The sequence below is a fragment of the Rattus norvegicus genome, chromosome 1, assembly GCF_036323735.1.
Source record: "Rattus norvegicus strain BN/NHsdMcwi chromosome 1, GRCr8, whole genome shotgun sequence".
NCBI classification, from domain to species: Eukaryota; Metazoa; Chordata; class Mammalia; order Rodentia; family Muridae; genus Rattus; species Rattus norvegicus.
The window spans coordinates 83,125,456-83,137,748 of record NC_086019.1 but is presented as its reverse complement, the minus strand read 5'-3'; the positions used below and the strand labels follow the sequence as shown (position 1 = coordinate 83,137,748).

The 12,293-nt window shown below is 41.9% G+C and overlaps 1 protein-coding gene across 1 annotated transcript; it reads right to left on the bottom strand.

Moving 5' to 3' along the window:
• Nucleotides 1-880: 880 nt before the first annotated feature.
• Vom1r60 (vomeronasal 1 receptor 60) lies at nucleotides 881-1,828 on the bottom strand. Its single transcript, NM_001167552.1, has one exon. It carries the CDS (start codon nucleotides 1,826-1,828, stop codon nucleotides 881-883), a length of 948 nt encoding a protein of 315 aa, NP_001161024.1.
• Between the last annotated feature and the right edge of the window lie 10,465 nt (nucleotides 1,829-12,293).

Genomic DNA, 12,293 nt, shown 5'->3' with positions numbered 1-12,293 from the left:
ATAATTACAAAAGAAGAGGTCATGAGTTTGAGAAAGTGTAGGAGTGATGGGAGAGGGTGAGGGCCCAAGAGGGAGATAGAAATACTGTAATGTTTTACTAGAATTTTCTGGGCAGACAATCTACCAGAATTCAAGTATGAACACAAAAAGTTGTGTTTAGTTGCCAGCAGTTGAAGAAGATCTTAATTTGGATTATGTAAGGAAATATTCACCCCAGATAGTGAAGTCTATAAGACATCAAAGGATTGCAGTCAAGGGCAGATTGTTGAAAATGGTTTCTTTGGATTCATTACAAAAATATTGATGAGCAGACCCAGAAAAATAAGTGCAAGTTCTCTAAAACTAAAAACATACTAAAATAGTAAAAACAATTTTTGTTAACTCAAAGTCAGCTATAGTACAAGGACATGCATTGGATAACTGCTAGTTATTCCACATAAGAGACCCACCCACAGCAGTATTTGAGATAGTTGGCAGTTAAGAAATGGAAATTCTTTTGTTCAATTCTTAAGAGGTGTTCCTAAGTGCAGAAAACACCATAAAATACATAAGCAAAGCTCCAAATAGCATTTCAAAATTTTGGTTTATAAGTATTTTAATAAAGAAAATCCAGAAATAAAATCTAGTTCATAACATTTCAATGACATTCATTATGTACAAAGTGTCATAGTTTGAGTGGGTAATAAGTGTTAAAATTATTAAAATTATGTACATGGATTTATATTCAGGAAACATGCTAAGTACCTGAATTTTAATAGTGTACAGAATGTCTGAATTATAACTAAAGCCATTTCATGTATTCAAGGTACATATGCAAATAGTTAATTACATGAAAATTATTAAGACACTGTTTTCATGCCTAGAAAGTAGAGGTTTCAGTTTAGCCATGGATAGAACTTTGAAAACAGGTCATTCTCTGTATAGAAAATGAGGAAATGAATTGCAAAATAACTTTATTATTCTTCATGAATAAAAAAGGGCAGATGGTAGGGTAGCATGTTGTCAAAATCGCATTTATTGACTCCACTCTTGGAATTCTTTCACTTGAATAAAAGCTATAAAGGGTGACACAGTTGTTCAACCAATAAATTAATACAAAGCAGCTCACCAGAGACAGGATGCTGTGGGTGGCTTTGCGCTCAGGGGATGGCTGGAAAGAAAGATTTGGGCTACGGAGATGCTGGGCTCCCTTGCGGTATCTGTAGAGGAAAAGCACCATGTAGAGGCTGGCGCACATCATGATGGTCACAAAGAAGAGATCATGAATGATGACAATGCTAAGAAAAGACCCTGAATTGTGGTTCCCCACCTGCTTGTTTACACAGTAACCATCTGTATATCCATGGCCAACAAGAGTATTATTAGTTTTGGCAATTACCATGTCAAGCATATACCCATAGATGAGTAGGTTAATAAGCCAGGAGCAAAGTAAGGAAGAAAAGATCCATGTAGAGAGTCTAGGCTTAAGCCAGGCCCACTTAGAAGTACTGGGAGTGATGGTGATTACTTGGAATGTGCTTATAACACAGGTGCTGCAGATGGACAGACCCCGGCTGACTCTGAATGAAAACAAAACTGTCTTACAACCGATATCGTCCAGAAAATTGGGTACTCCAAAGGGTAACATGATATGTTTTGTCAATAGGAATACAATCAGCAGAATATTAACTATTGTCAGGTGAATGAAAACTGAATCTATCAACTTCTTATACTGAGGCCTGAAGACGAAAGTGTATATATATAACAACAATAGTGCTGAGTTGCCCATGACACCAAGACAGAACTGCAATATGAGAAAGATCTGGACAATAGTGTCACTTGGAAGCATGATGTTGATGTGGGTCAGGTTTGTCAGGTCTAGCGTACCAAATGAATGGACTGTAGTCAAGAAATGTAAATAGTGTTTGTAGAAAAATATACCTCTCAGGAGAAAGAACTGATGAAATGTCCAATTCTTTCCTTTCCTCTTCTACCTCCTGCTCCTCTTCTTTGTTTCTTCTTTTCGTTTCTCAAGTCAGAGATACTCTGTGTAGCCCTGTCTGGAATTTCTTCTGTGGACTATGCTGGCCTCACACTGACAGAGATCCACCAACTTCTACCTCCAAATGCTGGGATCAAGTGTGTGCACCACCACCGACTGGAGAAATGTAAAACTCATTTCAATGTTAGGTCCATAGATGACACTTTAGCAACTGCATTCCTGGAATTCTTGCCATCTTAGAAAATAGAATAAAGTGTTGAGAATAATAAAGGGTAGAATCCACCCAAACATCCTGAATTCTGTTATGTCAGGCAGAAGGATATGTTTACCTACATGAAAGCCAAATTTACATGTTATGAAGGACTTAAAAATTATTCATTCCATGTTTACAAGTGTTTTGCCTGCATGTCTGAACATTATATTCATGCCTTAGAATCAAACCTTGGATCTCTGGAGGAGCAGTCAATGGTCTTTAACTGTTGAGCCATCCCTCAAGCTAAAATGAATTTCTATCCAGTAGTCAATGTTACTACTTTAACCTGTGTCAATGTTATCATGTTTAAAACAACATTTGCTTCTAGCACATATGTAGCAATGTGTGTACATGATCTTTAGTGTTTAGTGTTTGGGCCACACATACATTTCTGTCAGCATATATATATATATATATATATATATATATATATATATATATATATATATGATTTCTATTTCCACTTGAAACTTCTTTTGCATTCATGTTACAGAGGCAGAATTCTCAGGAACACAGTTACACAGAGAATGACAATGACATAAAATTTGTGAACTTTGACCATGAACTTCACAACTTTATTATGCCACCCAGCTCTGTAGATCTTGTTGTATGTGTGTAGAGTTGCTGTATAACAACTTTAGACTTAATCCTGCACTGATCTAATTATTTTGGTTGCCTTTAATACAAACCTTTATTCTTTGAAGGTTATCTATGTATTCCTCAACAGTCTCTTTTATCCTGACAGGGTCTATTAGACTTTTCCCAATGTGCTGTTCTGAATTCTCCTTATGCACTACAAATCTCTGCTTTGGCCTGAGTCTCCAGGACAGTCAAGTTTTTCTAGTGTGAAGGGCCACCATTTGAACTACTTAAAAAATGAGTTGTATAGGCAGAATGCCTAAGAGTAACAAACTTAATTTTAAATTTTATATCAATATACAAAGATTTCTATCAATGAAAACTTTAAATTTTTATCAACATAGAAATTTTGCACCAATGTAAGAAAATATAATCTCAATTTTGTATCAAAATTTAGAGATTTTTTACCAATGTAAGATTATGACTATAAAATGTTTTGTTTAAGGGTAAATTTAGTAATCCATTCCAACAACTCCTTCAAGAATATAAGGCTTAATGTTGGTCCTTTAAACAGCTTCTATTACAAACTGATAAAGAAGACTAAGTAGACACTAGGCTATTCCCTCTTGGGTCTGGAATGTGGGCAGAGGGTAGTCTCCTCTGACTTCTCAGGAGTGACCACAGTTCTGAGGGTCCAATCTCTCCCTCTGCAGGATTCGGGTGCAGGGAGCTGTTTGGCCAGTTCAGTTCAGTCCTGAGCACAGACCAGAACTGCAGGTACTGGTGGCTGGCTATTCCTATATTCCTGTGTCCAGAGGCACTGTGCAGTTTTCCCTTGAACCATGGATGTGGACAGAGGTGTGCAGAAGTGGCAGCCTGTCCTGCAATCTCAGGATGTCTGCGCTTCTGGGTGTTCAGCTGTCTTCCCCACGGGACTTGGGTGCAGGGAACTGAGGGATGGTATCAGTTCACTTATGGCCAAGCAATAAACAGGAAGTTCACTGACCCAGAAGACTTCTGCCTCTGTGTATCCTGAATCCACAAGGCAGGTCACTTGGAAGCAGAAAAGTGGGTCTTACCTCTGCTCTCAGGTATGTCCGCGATCCTGGAGACTGTCTTGCAGCTCTAGGCTCCAGCAGGAATCAGAAGGGTCCTGCCCCTGATTGCTCTTAGGTTGTTGAACCTTTGGGCACAGTTGGCACTAGGAGATTCCCTCTTGGGTATGGAATGTGGGCAGAGGGTAGTGTCCTCTGACTTCTCAGGAGTGTCTACACTTCTGAGGGTCCAACTCTCTCCCCCTGCGGGATTTGGGTGCAGGGAGCTGTTTGGCCACTTTAGTTCAGTCCTGAGACCAGACCAGAACTGCAAGTACTGGCGGCTGACTACTCCTATATTCCTGTGACCAGAGGAACTGTGCAGTTTCCCCTTGGACCAGGAATGTGGGCAGAGGTGTTCAGAAGTGACAGCCTGTCCTGCAGTCTCAGGATGTCTGCATTCCTGTGTGTTCAGCTGTCTTCCTCATGGGATTTGGGTGAAGAGACCTCTTGGCTCACTCTTCTAAACTGCTGTTCACCACAAAAGGAAGTAAACTGGAAAGAACCCAGATGCCCTTCAACAGAGGAACGGATTCAATGTGGTACATTTACACAATGGAGTACTACTCAGCTATCAGAAACTATGACTTCATGAAATTTATAGGCAAATGAAATGAACTAGAAAATATCATCCTGAGTGAGGTTACCCAAGCACAAAAAAAAACACACTTGGTATGCACTCATTGATAAGTGGATTTTAGCCAAAAGCCTCAAATTACCCAAGATGCAATCCACAGACCATAGGAAGCACAAGAAAGATGATCAAAATATGGATGCTCCCACTCCTTCTTAAAAGGGGGATAAAAATATCCATAGAAAGGGATATGGAAGCAAACGTTAGGGCAGCAACTGAAGGAATGGGCATTCAGAGCCTGCCCTACATGTGGCCCATATATATGTTCAGCCACCAAAACTAGATAAGATTGATGAAGCTAAAAAATGCATGCTGAAAGGGCCATATAGATCTCTCCTGAGAGACTCATCCAGAGCATGTCTAATACAGAGGTCAATGCTAACAGCAAACCACTGAACTGAGAATACAACCCCCTTGGGGGGGGGGGGTAATTAGAAGAAGGATTAAAAGAGTTGAAGGAGCTTGCAACCCCATAAGAACAACAATGCCAACCAACCAGAGTTTCCAGGGATTAACCACTACCAAAAGACTATACATGGACTGACCCAGGGCTCCAACTGCATATTTAGCAGAGAATAGCTTTGTTGTGGCACTAGTGGAAGAGGAAGCCTTTGGTCCTGCCAAGGTTGGACCCTCAGTGCAGGGGAATATGGGGGGCAGGCAGTAAGGGGGGAATACCCGTATGGGATAGGTTAGGGGATGGGGTAAAGAAACATATCTAATAAAAAAGAGAGTGAGCCAAATAAACCCTTTCTTCCCCTCACCAATAAATAAATAAATAACAAAAGTGAAAAGTCAAATAATAAATTCATGGCAATATAAGACTCTGATTTAATTACAATAAAGTGTTTTCAATATCATTCAAAGAGTAAATAGCTAAGAGTAATCAATGTTTAACAACTTAGTAATGCTACAAATGTAGACAGATTGTTTTCAAGACTGTCAAAGATCCACAAAATATGACATTTCTCATCATTTCTTTATCAATACCTCTTTTGACTAGGAAATATGTCTGCTACTCACAGAACACCCATCCTACTTTAAAGAAAATATTGAACATCTTTACCTCTATATAAGGTTGCCCCACTTGGGACAACTAGCCACAGGAGAAAATGCCCTAATTCATCTACAAACAAAAAATAATGTCCAGGAAAGGACAATTGTTTTACATACGATATGAAATAATCAAGAAGCTACCTCTGACAAAACAGAATAAACTAGTCCTTCATAATTCCTGCTTCACTTGAGGTCTCTCATGTGGTTCGAGGCCAGAATGCTAAACACAGATACTCCAAAATTATGAGGAATATAGGAGACTATCCAGGTAGTCAGCTGTCTCTACAAATTGTTTAAGTTGGAAGCTATGTGTTAGTGTTTCCTACATATTCAGGTAATATTTAATCCCTTCTCAGATTTCTGATGGGGTTGAAGACTACTTGTAGACTCATAATCAAGTTTAACTTATTTATCATTAAAGAAGGTTTTCTAGAATTAAAAGGATGTTTCTGAGATGGTAATACAAGTTAAAAGTCAACATAATTCAGACACAAAATTATAAACTGCTTAAGTTAGCAAAGATAATAGATTACTATTTCTAAATGGACAGAATTGATCAACTAAATGTTAAGTATGCATCTGATCTTAAATTTTACATTATTTTCATAATTGCATTCAATTTATATCTCAGAGAAAGGAGACTTTCTAAATGGGCAGAAATTTTAAAATGTAGTGGTTTTGACCTAATGCTGCTTGTGTTTTGTTAATTTGGGTCTCCAGAATTGCTTGCCCAGAATCTGCACATCCATATGCAAGACAGTGAGGGACCCTGCTCTCAGGTGATTCTGATTTGTAAATAAAGTTGCTGGCAGTCAATGGCTGGGAAGAACAGACAGTAGCCAGACTTCTAGGAATCCCAGGTTAAGAACAGACTGAAAGGAGGAGGAAAAAGGAGATTTTCCATGCAGGGAGGGGTTTAAAGGTGCCATGACTCAGAAGATGCAGGACAGAGAACATAAGCCCAATATATGATGCAAGGGGGAGCATGGTCACAAGATGGCTGTCTGAATGGGTTAATGGTAGTCAATATGGAGTATAGGATTTGTTAAGCAATAACTTGGGGATATCAAAGGAAGGTGCAATAGATGTCAAGAAGTAGCCCATCCATTGAAGAATTGAGGGATGTGTGTGTGTGTGTGTGTGTGTGTGTGTGTGTGTGTGTGTGTGTGTGTGTGTCATTCAGCAACCCAGGACACTTGGGCAGGTAGTGAGGAATGCACTGCTGGAAGGATTGATTTGAGTAATCAATTGGGTGCTGCTACAATACCTTATACACTTAAACAGGACCCACCATCCTCTAAGTTTTGAAAATGCATCTCCCAGACCCGGTGAGAGAGAGACCCAACCGCCTGGTCAGGTGGGCACTCCTGAGGCTGCAGAGCGGAAGAGACCACCAACACTGCTCACCCCTGCCCACATCCCTGGCCCAAGAGGAAACTGTATAAGGCCTCTGGGCTCCCGTGGGGGAGGGCCCAGGAGCGGCAGGACCCCTGCCAGAGACACCGCCGGACCCGAAGGAAACAGACCAGATAAACAGTTCTCTGCACCCAAATCCCGTGGGAGGGAGAGCTAAACCTTCAGAGAGGCACACAAGCCTGGGAAACCAGAAGAGACTGCTCCCTGCACACACATCTCGGACGCCAGAGGAAAAAGCTAAAGACCATCTGGAACCCTGGTGCACTGAAGCTCCCGGAAGGGGCGGCACAGGTCTTCCTGGTTGCTGCCGCTGCAGAGAGCCCCTGGGCAGCACCCCACGAGCGAACCTGAGCCTCGGGACCACAGGTAAGACCAAATTTTCTGCTGCAAGAAAGCTGCCTGGTGAGCTTGGGACACACGGAAGCAGAATTTCTCTAGGACCGGGCACGTTCTGTGTTTACCGGAAGTCCCACACCCGCGGATCCCGGCCCGCAGGAGCTCTCTGCTCCCAGACCCGGTGAGAGAGAGACCCAACCGCCTGGTCAGGTGGGCACTCCTGAGGCTGCAGAGCGGAAGAGACCACCAATACTGCTCACCCCTGCCCACATCCCTGGCCCAAGAGGAAACTGTATAAGGCCTCTGGGCTCCCGTGGGGGAGGGCCCAGGAGCGGCAGGACCCCTGCCAGAGACACCGCCGGACCCGAAGGAAACAGACCAGATAAACAGTTCTCTGCACCCAAATCCCGTGGGAGGGAGAGCTAAACCTTCAGAGAGGCACACAAGCCTGGGAAACCAGAAGAGACTGCTCCCTGCACACACATCTCGGACGCCAGAGGAAAAAGCTAAAGACCATCTGGAACCCTGGTGCACTGAAGCTCCCGGAAGGGGCGGCACAGGTCTTCCTGGTTGCTGCCGCTGCAGAGAGCCCCTGGGCAGCACCCCACGAGCGAACCTGAGCCTCGGGACCACAGGTAAGACCAAATTTTCTGCTGCAAGAAAGCTGCCTGGTGAGCTTGGGACACACGGAAGCAGAATTTCTCTAGGACCGGGCACGTTCTGTGTTTACCGGAAGTCCCACACCCGCGGATCCCGGCCCGCAGGAGCTCTCTGCTCCCAGACCCGGTGAGAGAGAGACCCAACCGCCTGGTCAGGTGGGCACTCCTGAGGCTGCAGAGCGGAAGAGACCACCAATACTGCTCACCCCTGCCCACATCCCTGGCCCAAGAGGAAACTGTATAAGGCCTCTGGGCTCCCGTGGGGGAGGGCCCAGGAGCGGCAGGACCCCTGCCAATGACACCGCCGGACCCTGAAGGAAAGAGACCAGATAAACAGTTCTCTGCACCCAAATCCCGTGGGAGGGAGAGCTAAACCTTCAGAGAGGCACACAAGCCTGGGAAACCAGAAGAGACTGCTCCCTGCACACACATCTCGGACGCCAGAGGAAAAAGCCAAAGACCATCTGGAACCCTGGTGCACTGAAGCTCCCGGAAGGGGCGGCACAGGTCTTCCTGGTTGCTGCCGCTGCAGAGAGCCCCTGGGCAGCACCCCACGAGCAAACCTGAGCCTCGGGACCACAGGTAAGACCAAATTTTCTGCTGCAAGAAAGCTGCCTGGTGAACTCAAGACACAGGCCCACAGGAACAGCTGAAGACCTGTAGAGAGGAAAAACTACACGCCCGAAAGCAGAACACTCTGTCCCCATAACTGACTGAAAGAGAGGAAAACAGGTCTACAGCACTCCTGACACACAGGCTTACAGGACAGTCTAGCCACTGTCAGAAATAGCAGAACAAAGTAACACTAGAGATAATCTGATGGCGAGAGGCAAGCGCAGGAACCCAAGCAACAGAAACCAAGACTACATGCCATCATCGGAGCCCAATTCTCCCACCAAAACAAACATGGAATATCCAAACACACCAGAAAAGCAAGATCTAGTTTCAAAATCATATTTGATCATGATGCTGGAGGACTTCAAGAAAGACATGAACACACTTAGGGAAGCACAGGAAAACATTAATAAACAAGTACAAGCCTACAGAGAGGAATCGCAAAAATCCCTGAAAGAATTCCAGGAAAACACAATCAAACAGTTGAAGGAATTAAAAATGGAAATAGAAGCAATCAAGAAAGAACACATGGAAACAACCCTGGATATAGAAAACCAAAAGAAGAGACAAAAAGCTGTAGATACAAACTTCACCAACAGAATACAAGAGATGGAAGAGAGAATCTCAGGAGCAGAAGACTCCATAGAAATCATTGACTCAACTGTCAAAGATAATGTAAAGCGGAAAAAGCTACTGGTCCAAAACATACAGGAAATCCAGGACTCAATGAGAAGATCAAACCTAAGGATAATAGGTATAGAAGAGAGTGAAGACTCCCAGCTCAAAGGACCAGTAAATATCTTCAACAAAATCATAGAAGAAAACTTCCCTAACCTAAAAAAAGAGATACCCATAGACATACAAGAAGCCTACAGAACTCCAAATAGATTGGACCAGAAAAGAAACACCTCCCGTCACATAATTGTCAAAACACCAAACGCACAAAATAAAGAAAGAATATTAAAAGCAGTAAGGGAAAAAGGTCAAGTAACATATAAAGGGAGACCTATCAGAATCACACCAGACTTCTCGCCAGAAACTATGAAGGCCAGAAGATCCTGGACTGATGTTATACAGACCCTAAGAGAACACAAATGCCAGCCCAGGTTACTGTATCCAGCAAAACTCTCAATTAACATTGATGGAGAAACCAAGATATTCCATGACAAAACCAAATTTACACAATATCTTTCTACAAATCCAGCACTACAAAGGATAATAAATGATAAAGCCCAACATAAGGAGGCAAGCTATACCCTAGAAGAAGCAAGAAACTAATCGTCTTGGCAACAAAACAAAGAGAATGAAAGCACACAAACATAACCTCACATCCAAATATGAATATAACGGGAAGCAATAATCACTATTCCTTAATATCCCTCAATATCAATGGTCTCAACTCCCCAATAAAAAGACATAGATTAACAAACTGGATAAGCAACGAGGACCCTGCATTCTGCTGCCTACAGGAAACACACCTCAGAGACAAAGACAGACACTACCTCAGAGTGAAAGGCTGGAAAACAACTTTCCAAGCAAATGGTCAGAAGAAGCAAGCTGGAGTAGCCATTCTAATATCAAATAAAATCAATTTCCAACTAAAAGTCATCAAAAAAGATAAGGAAGGACACTTCATATTCATCAAAGGAAAAATCAACCAAGATGAACTCTCAATCCTAAATATCTATGCCCCAAATACAAGGGCACCTACATACGTAAAAGAAACCTTACTAAAGCTCAAAACACACATTGCACCTCACACAATAATAGTGGGAGATTTCAACACCCCACTCTCATCAATGGACAGATCATGGAAACAGAAATTAAACAGTGATGTCGACAGACTAAGAGAAGTCATGAGCCAAATGGACTTAACGGATATTTATAGAACATTCTATCCTAAAGCAAAAGGATATACCTACTTCTCAGCTCCTCATGGTACTTTCTCCAAAATTGACCATATAATTGGTCAAAAAACGGGCCTCAACAGGTACAGAAAGATAGAAATAATCCCATGCGTGCTATCGGACCACCACGGCCTAAAACTGGTCTTCAATAACAATAAGGGAAGAATGCCCACATATACGTGGAAATTGAACAATGCTCTACTCAATGATAACCTGGTCAAGGAAGAAATAAAGAAAGAAATTAAAAACTTCTTAGAATTTAATGAAAATGAAGATACAACATACTCAAACTTATGGGACACAATGAAAGCTGTGCTAAAAGGAAAACTCATAGCGCTGAGTGCCTGCAGAAAGAAACAGGAAAGAGCATATGTCAGCAGCTTGACAGCACACCTAAAAGCTCTAGAACAAAAAGAAGCAAATACACCCAGGAGGAGTAGAAGGCAGGAAATAATCAAACTCAGAGCTGAAATCAACCAAGTAGAAACAAAAAGGACCATAGAAAGAATCAACAGAACCAAAAGTTGGTTCTTTGAGAAAATCAACAAGATAGATAAACCCTTAGCCAGACTAACGAGAGGACACAGAGAGTGTGTCCAAATTAACAAAATCAGAAATGAAAAGGGAGACATAACTACAGATTCGGAGGAAATTCAAAAAATCATCAGATCTTACTATAAAAACCTATATTCAACAAAATTTGAAAATCTTCAGGAAATGGACAATTTCCTAGACAGATACCAGGTATCGAAGTTAAATCAGGAACAGATAAACCAGTTAAACAACCCCATAACTCCTAAGGAAATAGAAGCAGTCATTAAAGGTCTCCCAACCAAAAAGAGCCCAGGTCCAGACGGGTTTAGTGCAGAATTCTATCAAACCTTCATAGAAGACCTTATACCAATATTATCCAAACTATTCCACAAAATTGAAACAGATGGAGCCCTACCGAATTCCTTCTACGAAGCCACAATTACTCTTATACCTAAACCACACAAAGACACAACAAAGAAAGAGAACTTCAGACCAATTTCCCTTATGAATATCGACGCAAAAATACTCAATAAAATTCTGGCAAACCGAATTCAAGAGCACATCAAAACAGTCATCCACCATGATCAAGTAGGCTTCATCCCAGGCATGCAGGGATGGTTTAATATACGGAAAACCATCAACGTGATCCATTATATAAACAAACTGAAAGAACAGAACCACATGATCATTTCATTAGATGCTGAGAGAGCATTTGACAAAATTCAACACTCCTTCATGATAAAAGTCCTGGAAAGAATAGGAATTCAAGGCCCATACCTAAACATAGTAAAAGCCATATACAGCAAACCAGTTGCTAACATTAAACTAAATGGAGAGAAACTTGAAGCAATCCCACTAAAATCAGGGACTAGACAAGGCTGCCCACTCTCTCCCTACTTACTCAATATAGTTCTTGAAGTTCTAGCCAGAGCAATCAGACAACAAAAGGAGATCAAAGGGATACAGATCGGAAAAGAAGAGGTCAAAATATCACTATTTGCAGATGACATGATAGTATATTTAAGTGATCCCAAAAGTTCCACCAGAGAACTACTAAAGCTGATAAACAACTTCAGAAAAGTGGCTGGGTATAAAATTAACTCAAATAAATCAGTTGCCTTCCTCTATACAAAAGAGAAACAAGCCGAGAAAGAAATTAGGGAAATGACACCCTTCATAATAGACCCAAATAATATAAAGTACCTCGGTGTGACTTTAACCAAGCAAGT